Source organism: Elephantulus edwardii, unplaced genomic scaffold, assembly GCF_000299155.1.
Source record: "Elephantulus edwardii isolate Elephantulus edwardi_28Jun2011 unplaced genomic scaffold, EleEdw1.0 scaffold00120, whole genome shotgun sequence".
In the NCBI taxonomy this organism is placed as follows: domain Eukaryota; kingdom Metazoa; phylum Chordata; class Mammalia; order Macroscelidea; family Macroscelididae; genus Elephantulus; species Elephantulus edwardii.
In genome coordinates, this window is record NW_006399870.1 from 3834023 (window position 1) to 3847337 (window position 13315).

Sequence of the window (13315 nt, forward strand, 5' to 3'; positions counted from 1 at the left end):
AGGAGGGACTGGTCCTTGGAGATGGACATCATGTTTGGCAGAGTCGAGGGGAGGCAAAGGAGAGGAAGACCTTCGATAAGATGGATCAATTCTGTGACTGGAGCGGTGGGAATAAGTGCGTTTGAGATGGCTAGGTTGGCACAGGATAGAACAGCATTTAGAGCTCTTGTACATAGGGTCGCTGAGTCGCAAACGGCTCGATAGTACATAACAACAATAAGTTCCAAAAATTTTTTTTAAGTCCTTGGGCTTTTCTGTGTACACTATCATATCATTGGAATATAGTGACAGTTTAACCACCCCTTTGTTGATTTGGATTTATTTCCTTCCCTTGTCTTACTGCCATAGCAAGTACTTCCAATACAGCACTGAACAAGAGTAGTGAAAGTAGGCATCAGAAAATGCTTTTAGTTTTTCTCCATTGAGAATGATTCTGGCTTTTAGTTTTGCGAATGTACTTTAAACTATATTGAGGAAATTCCCTTCTATTCCTATTTTGTTGTGTGTTTTAATCAAGAGGGAGTGTTGGATTTTGTCAAGTACCTTTTCTGCATTTGCTAGAACCAAATTTACTAGCATCAATTACTAAGATCACATGCTGCTTTTTATTTGCTTTGTTAATGTGATGAATTACATTGATTGTTTTTCTTATGTTGAACCACGTTTGCTTATCTGTTATGAATCCCTCTTGGCTATGATTTTTTTTTTTTAATGTGCTGTTGGATTCCATTGGAAAGGATTTTTCTTCTATGTTCATGAGAGATCTTGGTCTGTGGTTTTATTTTTTTACAATCTCTTTGCCTGGTTTTGGTATTAGGGTTATGCTTGCTTAATAGAATGACTCTGATTATTTTTTGAATAATTTAAGTAGAATTGGAGATCTTCTATAAATGTTTGGTAGAATTCAGCCATGAAGCCATATGGTTTAGGATTTGTGTGTATGTGTGAGTCTTTTTATGACTTGCTCAATTTATTCTTTTTTTGATGGGTCTGTTCAAGTGTTCTCCATCTGTCTAATTAATCTGGGTAAGGCATGAGTTTCAAGGAATTTGTCCATTTCCTATAGGTTTTCAAATTTTTCCAAGTAAAGCTTTTCATAATATTCCAGTATTATAGGTTTAATTTCCTATTTCTGTTGTGATGTCACCACTGCCATTCCTTAATAGAGTTGTGTTTTCTTTTGTTAGGTTTGCCAATGGTCTGTCAATTTTATTGACTCTTTAAAAAAAACAGTTCCTGGTCTTGTTGATGGTTTCACTTGTTTTTGTTTTCTATCTAACTGATTTCAGCTATTGTCCTTATAATTTCCTTTCTTCTAGAGGTTATGGGGTTAGATTGCTTGTTCTTTTTCTATTTCATGGAGATGTTAATTTAGATGATTAATTTAGCTTCTTTCTTCCTATTATAGCCTATTGCTATGAGCTACCTCGAGGACAGTATTAGCTGTATCCAAGAGGTTTTGGTATGTTGTATTTTCATTATAATTTGTTTTGAGGAATTTTTAATTATTTTTTCTATAACCCAATTGTGTATTAGCAAGGTGTTATTTAGCTTCCACATAGGTCATTAATTTCTAGTTTTATGACATTGTGGTCCAAGAAGGTATTTTGTGCTATGTGTTATCACATCTGTTGTTTCAAGATGTATCATAATCAAATGCTGAACTTTCTTCTGCCATAAGGATCTCTTAGACTGCTGCTTAAAAAATTCTTTCCCAATCTTTGGCAACATGTAATTTTCATCTCTACCACAAATTTTTCATGAATCTATGTAAATTGTCACAGAGTATGTGAACTTTGGAGATTGTCTTTTCACTCAGCATAATTCCCTGCAGCTTGCCAGCATAATTCAAACTGCTGTATGTTCACATAGTCAACCTCTGATGATTTATCCTGCCCATTTCTGCATGTGGTTTGTTAATAGCTACAATTAGTTTCTCATTGGTGATGATAGCTTTTCTAAGACTGTTCAACAAAACTCCAGTTCTTGATTTTTGTCAAGAAGATGCCAAAGATAAAGAGATAAATCAGTTATAGTCTCAGACTCTGACAGATCTAAAGTTTGATAGAAAAATTTTAGACTTGTATTAGGTCTTGGACTGGTAACCAGCACTATACCTGTCTATACTTTCTACTATTAAATGAAAGTCTGAAAACCTTTTAGTATACTCATATCCTTTCCCCCTGCAATGCTCAACACAGTTGATTACATAGAGCATGTATTCCAAAACCAAATCATTTGCTGTAGCTACCCCATATTTTGGTCTCCCTAACCACTCACTTGAGCAACAGTGAGTTGCGGGGCTAACCCAAAGGCTTCAAGCAAGTCTCTGGCAGTTGAAATCGAGTATTTTTTCTCTTTGGGAGAACAATGGAAAACTTCTTTTATAAAACTTAAAGCTTCTGAAATTTGATGGAGAATCAAATTTGAGTCAGAAATGACTGTGAAAAGAAAATTCTGGCATTTTTCTGTAGAGATGATGAGAGAATTATAATTTATAACATGGTTCTCTAAAAAGTCTCTATGTTTGTATATGTGTGTGATTTTTAAATTTTTGCCAGGAATCTGAAGCTCTGTCTGACACTTTGATCATGTTGGAGGGTGGAGGTGACAGCACAAGAAAGGAAGACCCTGGATAAGATGAATTGATTTAGTGACTGGGTTAATGGGGGCAGGTGTGTCAGAGACAATACGGTTGAGGATAGAGCAGGGTTCAGAACTCTTGTACACAGGGTCGTTCTGAGTTGCAAGTGACTTGATGGCACGTAACAAATTGTAATTTGAAAGTTTACAGATCAAATTACTTGTCATTTCAAAACTATCTTTGAACATTCCCCTTTTTATAACCCATGAAAAATGCTGAGATTGTAAAGCTAAAGAGCCTACATTTTAGAAGATAATTTTTTTTACTATTATTCTAAAATTCAGTAAAATGTTTAATAAAATTTTTATAACAAATGCTTATAAAAGATTGTTCTGTCCCCATAACGACCCCTATATACAGTAGCTCTGAGCCCTGCCCTGTCCTGAGCCAGTCTAATTCTGACACACTAACCCGCACTGCCCCAGTTACTCTATCAATACATCTTATTTAGGGTCTTCCTCTCCTGCACTATCCCTCCACCCTTTCAACCATGATATCCAAGGACTGGTCTCTCCTTGCCACATGCCCAAATTATGTGAGATGGAGCTTCAAAATCCTAGCCTCCAATGAGAATCTTGGTTTCACCCTCTCCAAGACAGATCTAATTATTTTCTTGGCAGTCCATGGTATATTCAAGACTTTTCTACAGCACCACGATTCAAAGGTATTGATTCTTCTGTCATCCTCAGTTATTGTCCAACTCTCTGACTCATAGCAAGTAATTGTGAAGAACATGGCCTGGATTAGGCGCACCTTAGTCTCTAGACTGACATCATTGGTCTTCAGTACTCTGGAGAGGTCCCTGACAGCAGATTTTCCCAATGTAATTATTCTTTTGATTTCCTAACTGCCAGTGTTAATTAAGAGTGTTGACCATGGAGCTGAGCAAGCTATAATTGTTAACAACCTCAATCTCTTATCCAACTAAAGATAAAACAAATTTTAATAGAGAGAACAGAGAGGTAGATTTGCTTATATAGATTAAATACAGGCAGTGGCTAACTTATATTGTGCTGCAAAGCACTGCAGTTGTGACTCAACCAGTTTTTTCCTTTTGTGATAACATCTTATTGTTGGTAATATGTACTATATAGAATACTGTAGTGCATAATTTGCTGATTTACCATTTTCATATGTTCAATGTTTTATTCAAAACACTGCCATACAGCAAGCTAAACTACAAAAAGGATTTTATCAGTACCAACATATATATGGCAAAGCCACCAAAACAAAATCTTTTTTTAAGTTAAGGACCACCAATGTTTAAAAAGTGAAGCAATTAAAAAAAAACAACAACAAATATCCAGACAGGAAAAAAAATTGCTCAAAGTTATCAGGAAAGTTACAGCAATGGGAATATCATTCTTTCATGACACAAATATAAAAACAAAAAAGAACAAATATTCTTATCATTAAGTCATTTTTATTGTTCATATAGCATTATTATATAAATGCAAAGTTCCAAATAATCTTAGCTCCTTGATTTCCAATATCCAGAGTAGAGAAATATCTTCCCTATGGGGAATAAAGTTCCCCAAATATATATCTTGATTTACATTCAGACGAGTGCTATTAAAAAAAAAAGAAGGGTTGTCTAGAAAAATCTGCACCTTAAGCAAGATACAAAACAGGAAAGCATTTCTTCTGTTTCCCCTCTCCTATAATTTTCCTTTATAATTAGGAAAAACCTTCAATGGAAGTACCAAGATGCCTAGAGGAGGAATACAGTAAACCTGCAAAATGCAGGCAAATTTACATCATGGGGTCCCAGAAAGGACCTTTGCTTTTCTAGTGATTCTCCATAGGTCATTTCTTGCACTGGCAGAATTTCTTCCGTGGTATTTCTGATCAGGAAGCTCCTTCAGTTCTGCTGGTCTCCATTTCTAGAGCAGCAGCTGTTGTCTACAGAAAAGTAACAGTCTTACTCTGCAAGAGTCTAGCCTTCAATTCAGAAGTTATCTGTAACAGAACATCCACAGACCAACTCAAAGCTGAGTTGTGTTGCACATGAAACCATGCCAGAGTGTCAACTTTGGGCACTACTCCTGAAGCAGGCTTCGAGAGATCAGCATCCTCATTACTTCATTGCTACCTGCAAGGAAGAGGAAGAAAAACCGTTCAGTAGCAGCAAGTTTGAGGACCCTAACAAAAAATAAGGCCCCAGGAATAGATGGTATACCAATTGACATATTTCAGCTAACAGATGCTGCCCTGGACGTGCTCACCAAGTTGTGCCATGAAATCTGGAGAAGAACCACTTGGCCAACTGGGAAGAGATCTATATTTGTTCCCATCCCAAAGAAAACTGACCCAACAGAGTGTGGAAACTATAGAACAATATTATTGATTTCACTTGCAAGCAAGATTATACTGAAGATTATCCAAAAACGAATGGCAGCAGAGAACTGCCAGAAGTCCAGGCTGGGTCTAGAAGGGGTAGTGGTACTAGATATCCTGTAGCTAATGTTAGATGGATCTTAGCTGAAAGCAGGGAATACCAGAGGAAAGGCGTTTGACTGAGTGGATCATATCAAACTGTGGCTGACTCTGAGAAGAATGGGAATCCCAGAACACTTGATCGTTCTAATGCAAAACCTATACTTGGACCAAGACTCAGTCATCAGAACAGAGCAAGGAAAAACTGCATGGTTCAAAATTGGGAAGGGCGTACGCCAGGGATGTATCCTATCTCCATACCTTCTCAACCTGTATGCAGAGAGATTATCCGGGAGGCTGGGCTCTATGAGGAGAAATGTGGGGTCAAGATTGGTGGAAGATCTATCAACGATCTGTGTTATGCAGATGACACAACCTTGCTTGCTGAAACTAAGGAGGACCTGAAGTGCTTGCTGCAGAGGGTCAAGGACGGCAGCCTCCAATATGGATTAAGCCTAAATGTCAAGAAGACAAAGATTCTCAGCACTGGACCAACTGGCAGCATCAGGATGGATGGTGAAGAGGTTGAGATTGTTCACAGCTTTAGTTTGGTTGGCTCCACAGTCAACACTCTTGGCACCAGCAGCCAGGAAATTAAAAGGCGCATTGCCATGGGAAGGCCTGCTGTTAGGGACCTCTCCAAAGTAATGAAGAGCAATGGTGTTTCTCTGGAGACTAAGGTGCGTCTGATACAGGCCATGCATGGTCTTTCCAATCACTTGCATCTAAGAGTTGGACAATGACCAAGGAGGACAGAAAGAGAATTGATACCTTTGAGCTGTGGTGTGGAGAAGAGTATTGAGAGTACCATGGACTGTTAGGAAAACAAACAGATTCATCCTGGAAAGGGTTAAACCGGGTGGCCCCTTGGAGGCAAGGATTCTGAAGCTCTGACTAACATACTTTAGACATGTTGTGAGGAGAGACCGGTCCTTAGAGAAGGACATCATGCTTGGGAGGGTGGAGGGACAGTACAGAGGGAAGGCCCTCTATGAGGTGGATTGATTCAGTGACTGGGGTAATTGGGATGGGAGTGTCAGAGACAGTGCAATTGGCACAAGATGGAGCAGAGTTTAGGGCTGTTGTACACAGGGTCACTATGAGTCGCAACACGACTCGAAGGCCCATAACAACAACAAGAAGCTCTCAACAAGGGAATACAAGTAAGCGTAGCTTAGGGACATTGTCGATTTAAACCAGGATTGTTGTTTTTATCATTGGCAGGGTTAAGATTATTAAATGATTCTCTACAAAGTACAGAAAAAAGTCAGAAAATAAGAAATCTTACTTACTTAAAAGAAACCCTACCCAATGAAATAACAAACAACAACCCCACCTCAACTTTCCTAACAGGATTAAAAAAGGGCTCTGATGGCCTAGTACTAAGAAGCTGCGCTGCAAATATGGTTTGAATCTACCAGCTGCTCCATGGGAGAAAGCTGGGCAATTTCCTCTTGTGTGATTAACTAGGAGGGCAGCTATGGGACAGTCCGATTCAACAGAACACAACAGCAACAACTTTAAGCAAAAAGACAAAACAGAAAATTGCATTGACAGCATGATTCTAATTTCTGAAAAAGTCTATGAAATCACAGGAAAAATGTCCAAAAGGAACTGTATCAAAATACTAATTTTAGATGTAGAAAATTATTTCTTTTTAGCAGTGATCATTAACAGAAATAATGGCGGTCCCTGAGGTATGAACAATCACACAATATAAAAGAAAAATTTCACATTTATCTAATGAGAAAGCTTATGGTGAGAGAAGGTAAACCTTTTTTGGCGTTGCTCACATCTAATATCCCAAGGAAGATTCCTATTTGTAGTGACCCTCCATGTAGAGGCTGTAATGTCTTTGGAAAGAACTTAGCATGAAGGTGAAGTTTCCCACACTGAGAAAGTCTGGAGAAATACTTCTAGGAAAAATGAGAGTATTGGAAATGTAATGTGAATACTAGTGATTAAGCTTAAGACATGCTTTAGGAAAGAAAGTGCAGCAGACTAAACTTTTTTTTTATTTCAAAGTATATCATTGATACACATTTTGTTTTATAGTGTCAGTTATTATTGATAAATGTAATAAATTACATTTTACTGTATGCTTTTTTCTCTTCTCTCAACATATTTACTAATTTCTTTTTCTTCCCTTTTCCTCTCTTTCAATACCAAGTAGGACTATCTAAGAATGATCCTGTGTGTAAATCCTTCCTTCACTTTTTTAGAATTGTGATTGTATACCGACAAAGAACTGCCAGAAACGCAAACTGGGTTTAAAAGAGGCTGTGGCATTAGGGATATCATTGCTGATGTCAGATGGATCTTGCCTGAAAACAGAACCAGATGGACGTCTATTTGGATGGTCTATTTGGATTTCATCAACTACCTAAAGGCATTTTATTTGTGGATTACAACTTGTGGTTAACACTCTGAAGAGTGGGAATCCCAGAATATTTGATTGTGCTCATGCAAAACACATATCATAATACTGCTGTCCAAACAAAGCAATGGAACACTGAAATGAAGAAAGGAGTGCATCAGGGATATATCCTTTCTCCACATGTTTTTCTCCCCCCCGCCCCCAACACTTTTCAATTTATACACTGAACAGATCATTTCAGAGGCTGGGCTTTATAAAGAATGTGGCATCAAGATTGGAGGAAGACTTAAAAAACAACCTGCATAACGAGGATGACACAACCTTGCTCTCTGAAACTGAGGACTTGAAGCATTTACTGCAGAGGGTCAAGGACAAAAGCCTTCAATATAGATTGCAACAGAACAACAGAAAACAAAGACCCTTATCACTGGGCCAATATGCAGCATCATGATCAATGGAGAAACTATTGCTTTGATCCACAATCAACACCTTTGGTACTAGCAGTCAAGAAAGAAGAGATGAGTATACACTGGAAAAATCTGCTGTCAAGGACCTCTCTAGAGTGCTAAAGAGCAACGATGTCAATCTAGTGATCCAGGCCATGCATGGTCTTCTCAACTGCTTGCTATACTTCAGAGGGCTGGATAATAGCTAAGAATTACAGAAGAAGAATCAATACCTTTGAGTAGTGGTGCTAGAAAAAGTATTGAACTCTTGGACTATCATAGACTACCAAGAACACAAACAGGTATGTTAGGGAGGGTGAAAACAGGTTGCTTCCTGGTTTGAAACTCTATATCACATAATTTGGGCATGTTGTCAGAAAGGACCAGTCCTTGGAGAAGATCATCATGCTTGCAATGGTAGAGGGTCAGTGCAGACTAAGATGACCCTGGATGAGATACCATGACACAGTGACTGTGGCAATGGGATTATGACTGTGGCAATGGGATTAGGTGAGTTAGAGATGGTGAGGTTGACTCATGATAGGAAGTGTTCAGTGCTGTTATTGACAGGGATGCTATGTGTAAGAGCCAATCTGACAACATGTAACAACATACCTTAACTGCCCTTTTGTGACTGACTTATGACCCTTAGCACAATTCGTTCTAAGATACCTCGATGTTGTACAATGTTTTACCAATTCTTGATACTTTTTGAAGTGATGCATAGTATTCTATTGTATGACTGTATCATAAGTTACTTGATTCATTTATCATTCAATAGACATTAGTTGTTTCCAGTTCTTTGTTATTGTAAGTAATATTGTAATAAACATTAGAACATCGATATAAGTCTGTGTTGAAGTTCTTGTTTCTTTCGGATATATAACTAGTAGTTAAAACTATTATTAAGAAGAAAAAAATTAAGACAGACTAGGAAGGACTGGCTATCCACTTCCAAAAATAACAGGACTTAGGAAACCCTATATACAATATAGCACACTTAGACTAGCACTTAGACTAGCAGACATGGCAATTGAGGCTGAGATCTCAGATGAGGAAATGCAAAGGAGGAGGAACAGGTATAAGCTGACACTAGTGACTGGAACGTAGAATGTGAGAAGCATGAATGTAGGAAAATTGGACATTGTTAAGAAGGAAATGGAACTCATAAACACTGACATACTAGGTATTGGTGAAGTAAGATGGCTTGACATGGAACATTTTTAATCAGATGATAATATGATCTACTATGCTGGGGATGAAAAGGTGAGAAAAAATGGGGTTGGTTTCCTAATTAAAAAACTAATTTCTAGATCCATCATGAAATACAATGTGGTGAGTGAGAGGATAATATCCATACGCATACAAGGAAGTACCATTATCATTCAAATATATGCACCAACAACGAGGGCCAAAGAGGAGGACATAGAAGATTTCTACCAACCTTTGCAGTCAGAAATCAATCGAACATGCAATCAAGATAATAATGGGCAACTGGAATGCAAAGTTGGGAACAGGGAAGAAGGATCAGTAGCTGGAAAACATGGACTTACAATGATAAAATTTTGCACATTCAATGTTTATTCACTGCAAATACCTTTTATAAGAAATACAAACACAGGCTATACACATGGATTTTACCTGATGGTATGCATAGTAATAAAATATATTACAGTTGTGGAAAGAATCACTGGAGAAGCTCAGTATCAGCTGTGTAAACCAGGCCAGATGCTGATTGAGAAACAGACCACCAACTACTCATATCCAAGTTCAAGCTGAAGTTGAAGAAAATAAAAATCCACAGAAACCAATATTAGACCTTAAGTCTATCCTACTTGAATTTCAAAACCATCACAGGAACAGGTGTGAGGCCTTGAACACCAATGAGCACAGACCAATGAGCTGTGGGAGGATATCAAGAATATCGTCCATGAAGAACGCAAAAGATCATTACAAAGGTTGAAGAGGAAGAAAAGACCAACATGGAGGTCAGATGAGACCCTGAATATTGCATCAGAGCACCGAGAAGCCAAATCTAAAGGAAGAAATCAAGAAATTAAAGAGCTGAACAGAAAATTTCAAAGGTCAGCTCGAGATGACAAAGCAAGATATGTATGTAATGTAATGTGCAGAGACCTGGGGTCAGAAAAGCAAAGGGGCTGAACTCACTCAGCATTTCTTTTTTTCTTTTTAAATTCATTTTAATGAAAGGTTACAGAGACTTTGGATTTCCACTCATTTCTGCACTTTTCTCCCTGCCCACCCCTCCCCCTCAATTTGCTCTTCTCTTTGAAAAGAAAAATTCTTTCATTGTTATACAATCCCTACTAGCAAGTCTACTCCACTATGCAGCCTTCATTCTGTACCCCTCTCATGACAATAATACCTAATCATATGTCCCTTTTAAAAGTTCTCTCCCTCATCTTTTTCAATGAAGTATGTATTATTTATCTCCTCTTACTTTCACCTCAACTCCAATGCTAGTCCCATTTTACAACAGTGGTACTATGCAATATTTGTCCTTTTGTGACTCAGATATTTCACTCAGCATAATGTCCTCAAGGGTCACCCATTTTGTATAGTATGAGTTCCTTGTTTTTCAATGTAGTACAGTATTCCATTGTGTGAATATACCAGAGCTTCTCTATCTATTCATTTGTTGATGGGCACTTGGGTTGTTTCCAACTCTTTGCTATTGTGAACAAAGCAGCAATAAATATGGGTGTGCATATATCTGCTTGGGTGGTGGTTATGGTTTCTTTAGGGTATATTTCCAGTAATGGAATTGCTGGGTCAAATGGTATTTCTATTTGCAACTTTTTGAGAAAATGCCATACTGTCTTCCATAGTAGTTGCATCATTTACACTCCCACCAATACTGAATAAGGCAGTTTCTTTACAACCTTGCCAGCATTTGATTTTGGCTGTTACGTTAAATTTTGCTATTCTTACTGGGGTGAGATGATATCTCATAGTTGTTTTGATTTGCATCTCTCTTGGAGGTAGGGATTTTGAACATTTCCTCACTTGTTTGTTGGCCATCTGAATGTCTTCTTTGGCAAAGTGTCAATTTTGGCAAAATTCTTCAACTGGGCCATTTACCTTTATCTTGTTGTGGTGCTCAAGAATCTTATACATTCTAGACATAAGTCCCTTGTCTGACTTGTCATTACCAAATATTTTTTCCCCTAGTCTGTGGCTTCCCTTTTTTACCCTGTTGGTGAAGTTTTTGGATGTGCATAGGGATTTGATTCCCAGAAGGTCTCATTCATCTATTTTATCCTCTCCTGGTTTTAGACCCTTTAAGACACTTGGAAGACTATTCATGTCATGGACTAGGACCTCTAGAGTTCCTCCAAGCTTTTCTCCAATGATGTCAATAGTCCTTGATTTTAGTCTCAGGTCCATGATCCACCCTGAGTTGGTTTTTGTGCACTGAGCAAGGTGTGGATCCCACCCAAGTTTTCCATTGACAGTTTTCCAATTTTGCCAGTACCACCTGCCAAAAAGGCTGTCGTTTTACCACTTAACTGATTCTATCTCCCTGTCAAAAATCAGCTGACCAGAGGCAGGTGAGATGATCCCTGGACAATCAACCCCACTCCACTGATCCATGTGTCCACTACTGCACCATAACCACACTGTCCTGACCACTACAGCAGTGTGGTAGGATTTGAAACCAGGGAGTGAGATGCCTCCCAACCCTTCTCTTCCCAAAGAGTGCTCTGCCTATTCGGGGCCTCCCACCATTCCAAACGAAACTGTCCTCTCCATCTCACTGAAGAATGGAATTGGTATTTGTACTGGGACCTCACTGAATGTGCAAATTGCCCCCACTAGTATTGCCATTCCCACAACACTGAGTCTTCCCATCCATGAGCAAAGGACACTCTTCCACCTCTCCAGGTCTCCTCTTGCTCCCCACAGAAATGTTCTGCAATTTCCCCTGAATAGATCCCCTGTGCCTCTGGTTAGATTCACTCCCAAAGATTTAATCCTGTGATTAGCTCCTGTGAAGGGCATTGTTTTTCTTAGTTCCATTTCTGTACTCTCCTTGTCACTGTAGAAAAATCCAATTGATTCTTCCATGTTGATCTTGCACCTCGTCACCTTGCTGAATGGGTCAACAGTGTCCAGTAGTTTTCTTGCTGAGTCCCAATGGTTTTCTAAGAATACCATCGTATCATCTGCATACAGAGATAATTCCATCTCTTCTTTGCCAGTTTGGACACCTCTCATTTCCCTCTCTTGCCTTACCGCCATCGCTAAGACTGAATAGGAAAGGCGATAGGGGGCACACTTGCCCAGTTCCTGTTCTCAAGAGGAATACCTCCAATCTCTCTCCATTGAAAACAAAGTTGGCTCTCGGGTTTGTGCACACACTCTTCAGGTTGAAGAAACTCCCTTCCAATCACACTCCGTTGAATGCTTCAATCAGGAAAGGGTACTGGACCCTTTCAAATGCCACCACTGCACCAATTGATAGGGCCATGTGGTTCTTGTTCCTTGCTTTGTTAATGTAATGAATTACATTGGTAGTTTCCCCTATGTTGAACCATTCTCGCATACCTGTTATGAATCCCACTTGGTCATGGTGATTTTTTTTTTTAATGTAGCATTGAATTCTACTGCCAAGATTTTATTCAGGATTTTTGCATCAATGTTTATGAGAGATACTGGCCTATAGTTTTCTATTTTGGTGGTGTCTTTACTTGGATTTGGTTTCAAGGATAGGTTTGCTTCATAGAATGAGTTTGGGAGAGTTTAATCTTTTTCTATTTTCTGAAATAGTTTATGTAGACTTGGTGACAGATCTTCTCTGAATGTTTGATAAGATTCACTTGTAAAACCATCTGGTCCAGGACTTTTTTAGGCTGAAGTTGTTTTATTACCTTTTAAATGTCTTCTTTTGTAATGGGTCTATTCAGGTGTTCAATTTCAGTTGGCATCAGTTTAGGTAGGCTGTGATTTTCTAAATATTTGTCCATTTCCTCTAGGTTTTCACATTTGAGCATAGTTTTTCATAATATTCCAATGTTAGCCTTTTTATTTCAGTTGGTTCTATTGTGATGTTGCCTGTTTCATCTCTTGTTTGGTTTGTCTTTTCCTTTCCTAGTTTTGCTAGTGGTTTGTCGATTTTATTGACCTCAAAAAACCAACTCCTAGTTTTGTTGATGGTTTCAATTGTTTTTCTGTTTTCTATAAATTTCTGCTCTAATTTTTATAATTTCAGTTTTTTTAGAGGTGTTGGGTTTTCTTGTTGTTCTTTTTCAATTTGTTGGAGATATTGGGTTACAGAGTCAATGGTCATTTTTTCCTGGCTTTTGATGTGTTTGCATATTGCTATAAATTGACCTCTGATTACTGCTTTGGCTGTTTCCCAGAGGTTTTTGGTAAGTGGTGATTTCATTG

General features: G+C 38.4%; 1 protein-coding gene across 1 annotated transcript in view; it reads right to left on the minus strand.

Annotated features, from left to right (window-relative positions):
• Positions 1-4683: 4683 nt before the first annotated feature.
• Positions 4684-13315, minus strand: part of ACAD8 (acyl-CoA dehydrogenase family, member 8) — a 49650-nt gene continuing 41018 nt past the window's right edge. Inside the window, exon 11 of the mRNA XM_006892852.1 lies at positions 4684-4736. Within this exon, the coding sequence (XP_006892914.1) occupies positions 4684-4736 (53 nt within the window). The remainder of the gene's footprint in view (positions 4737-13315) is intronic.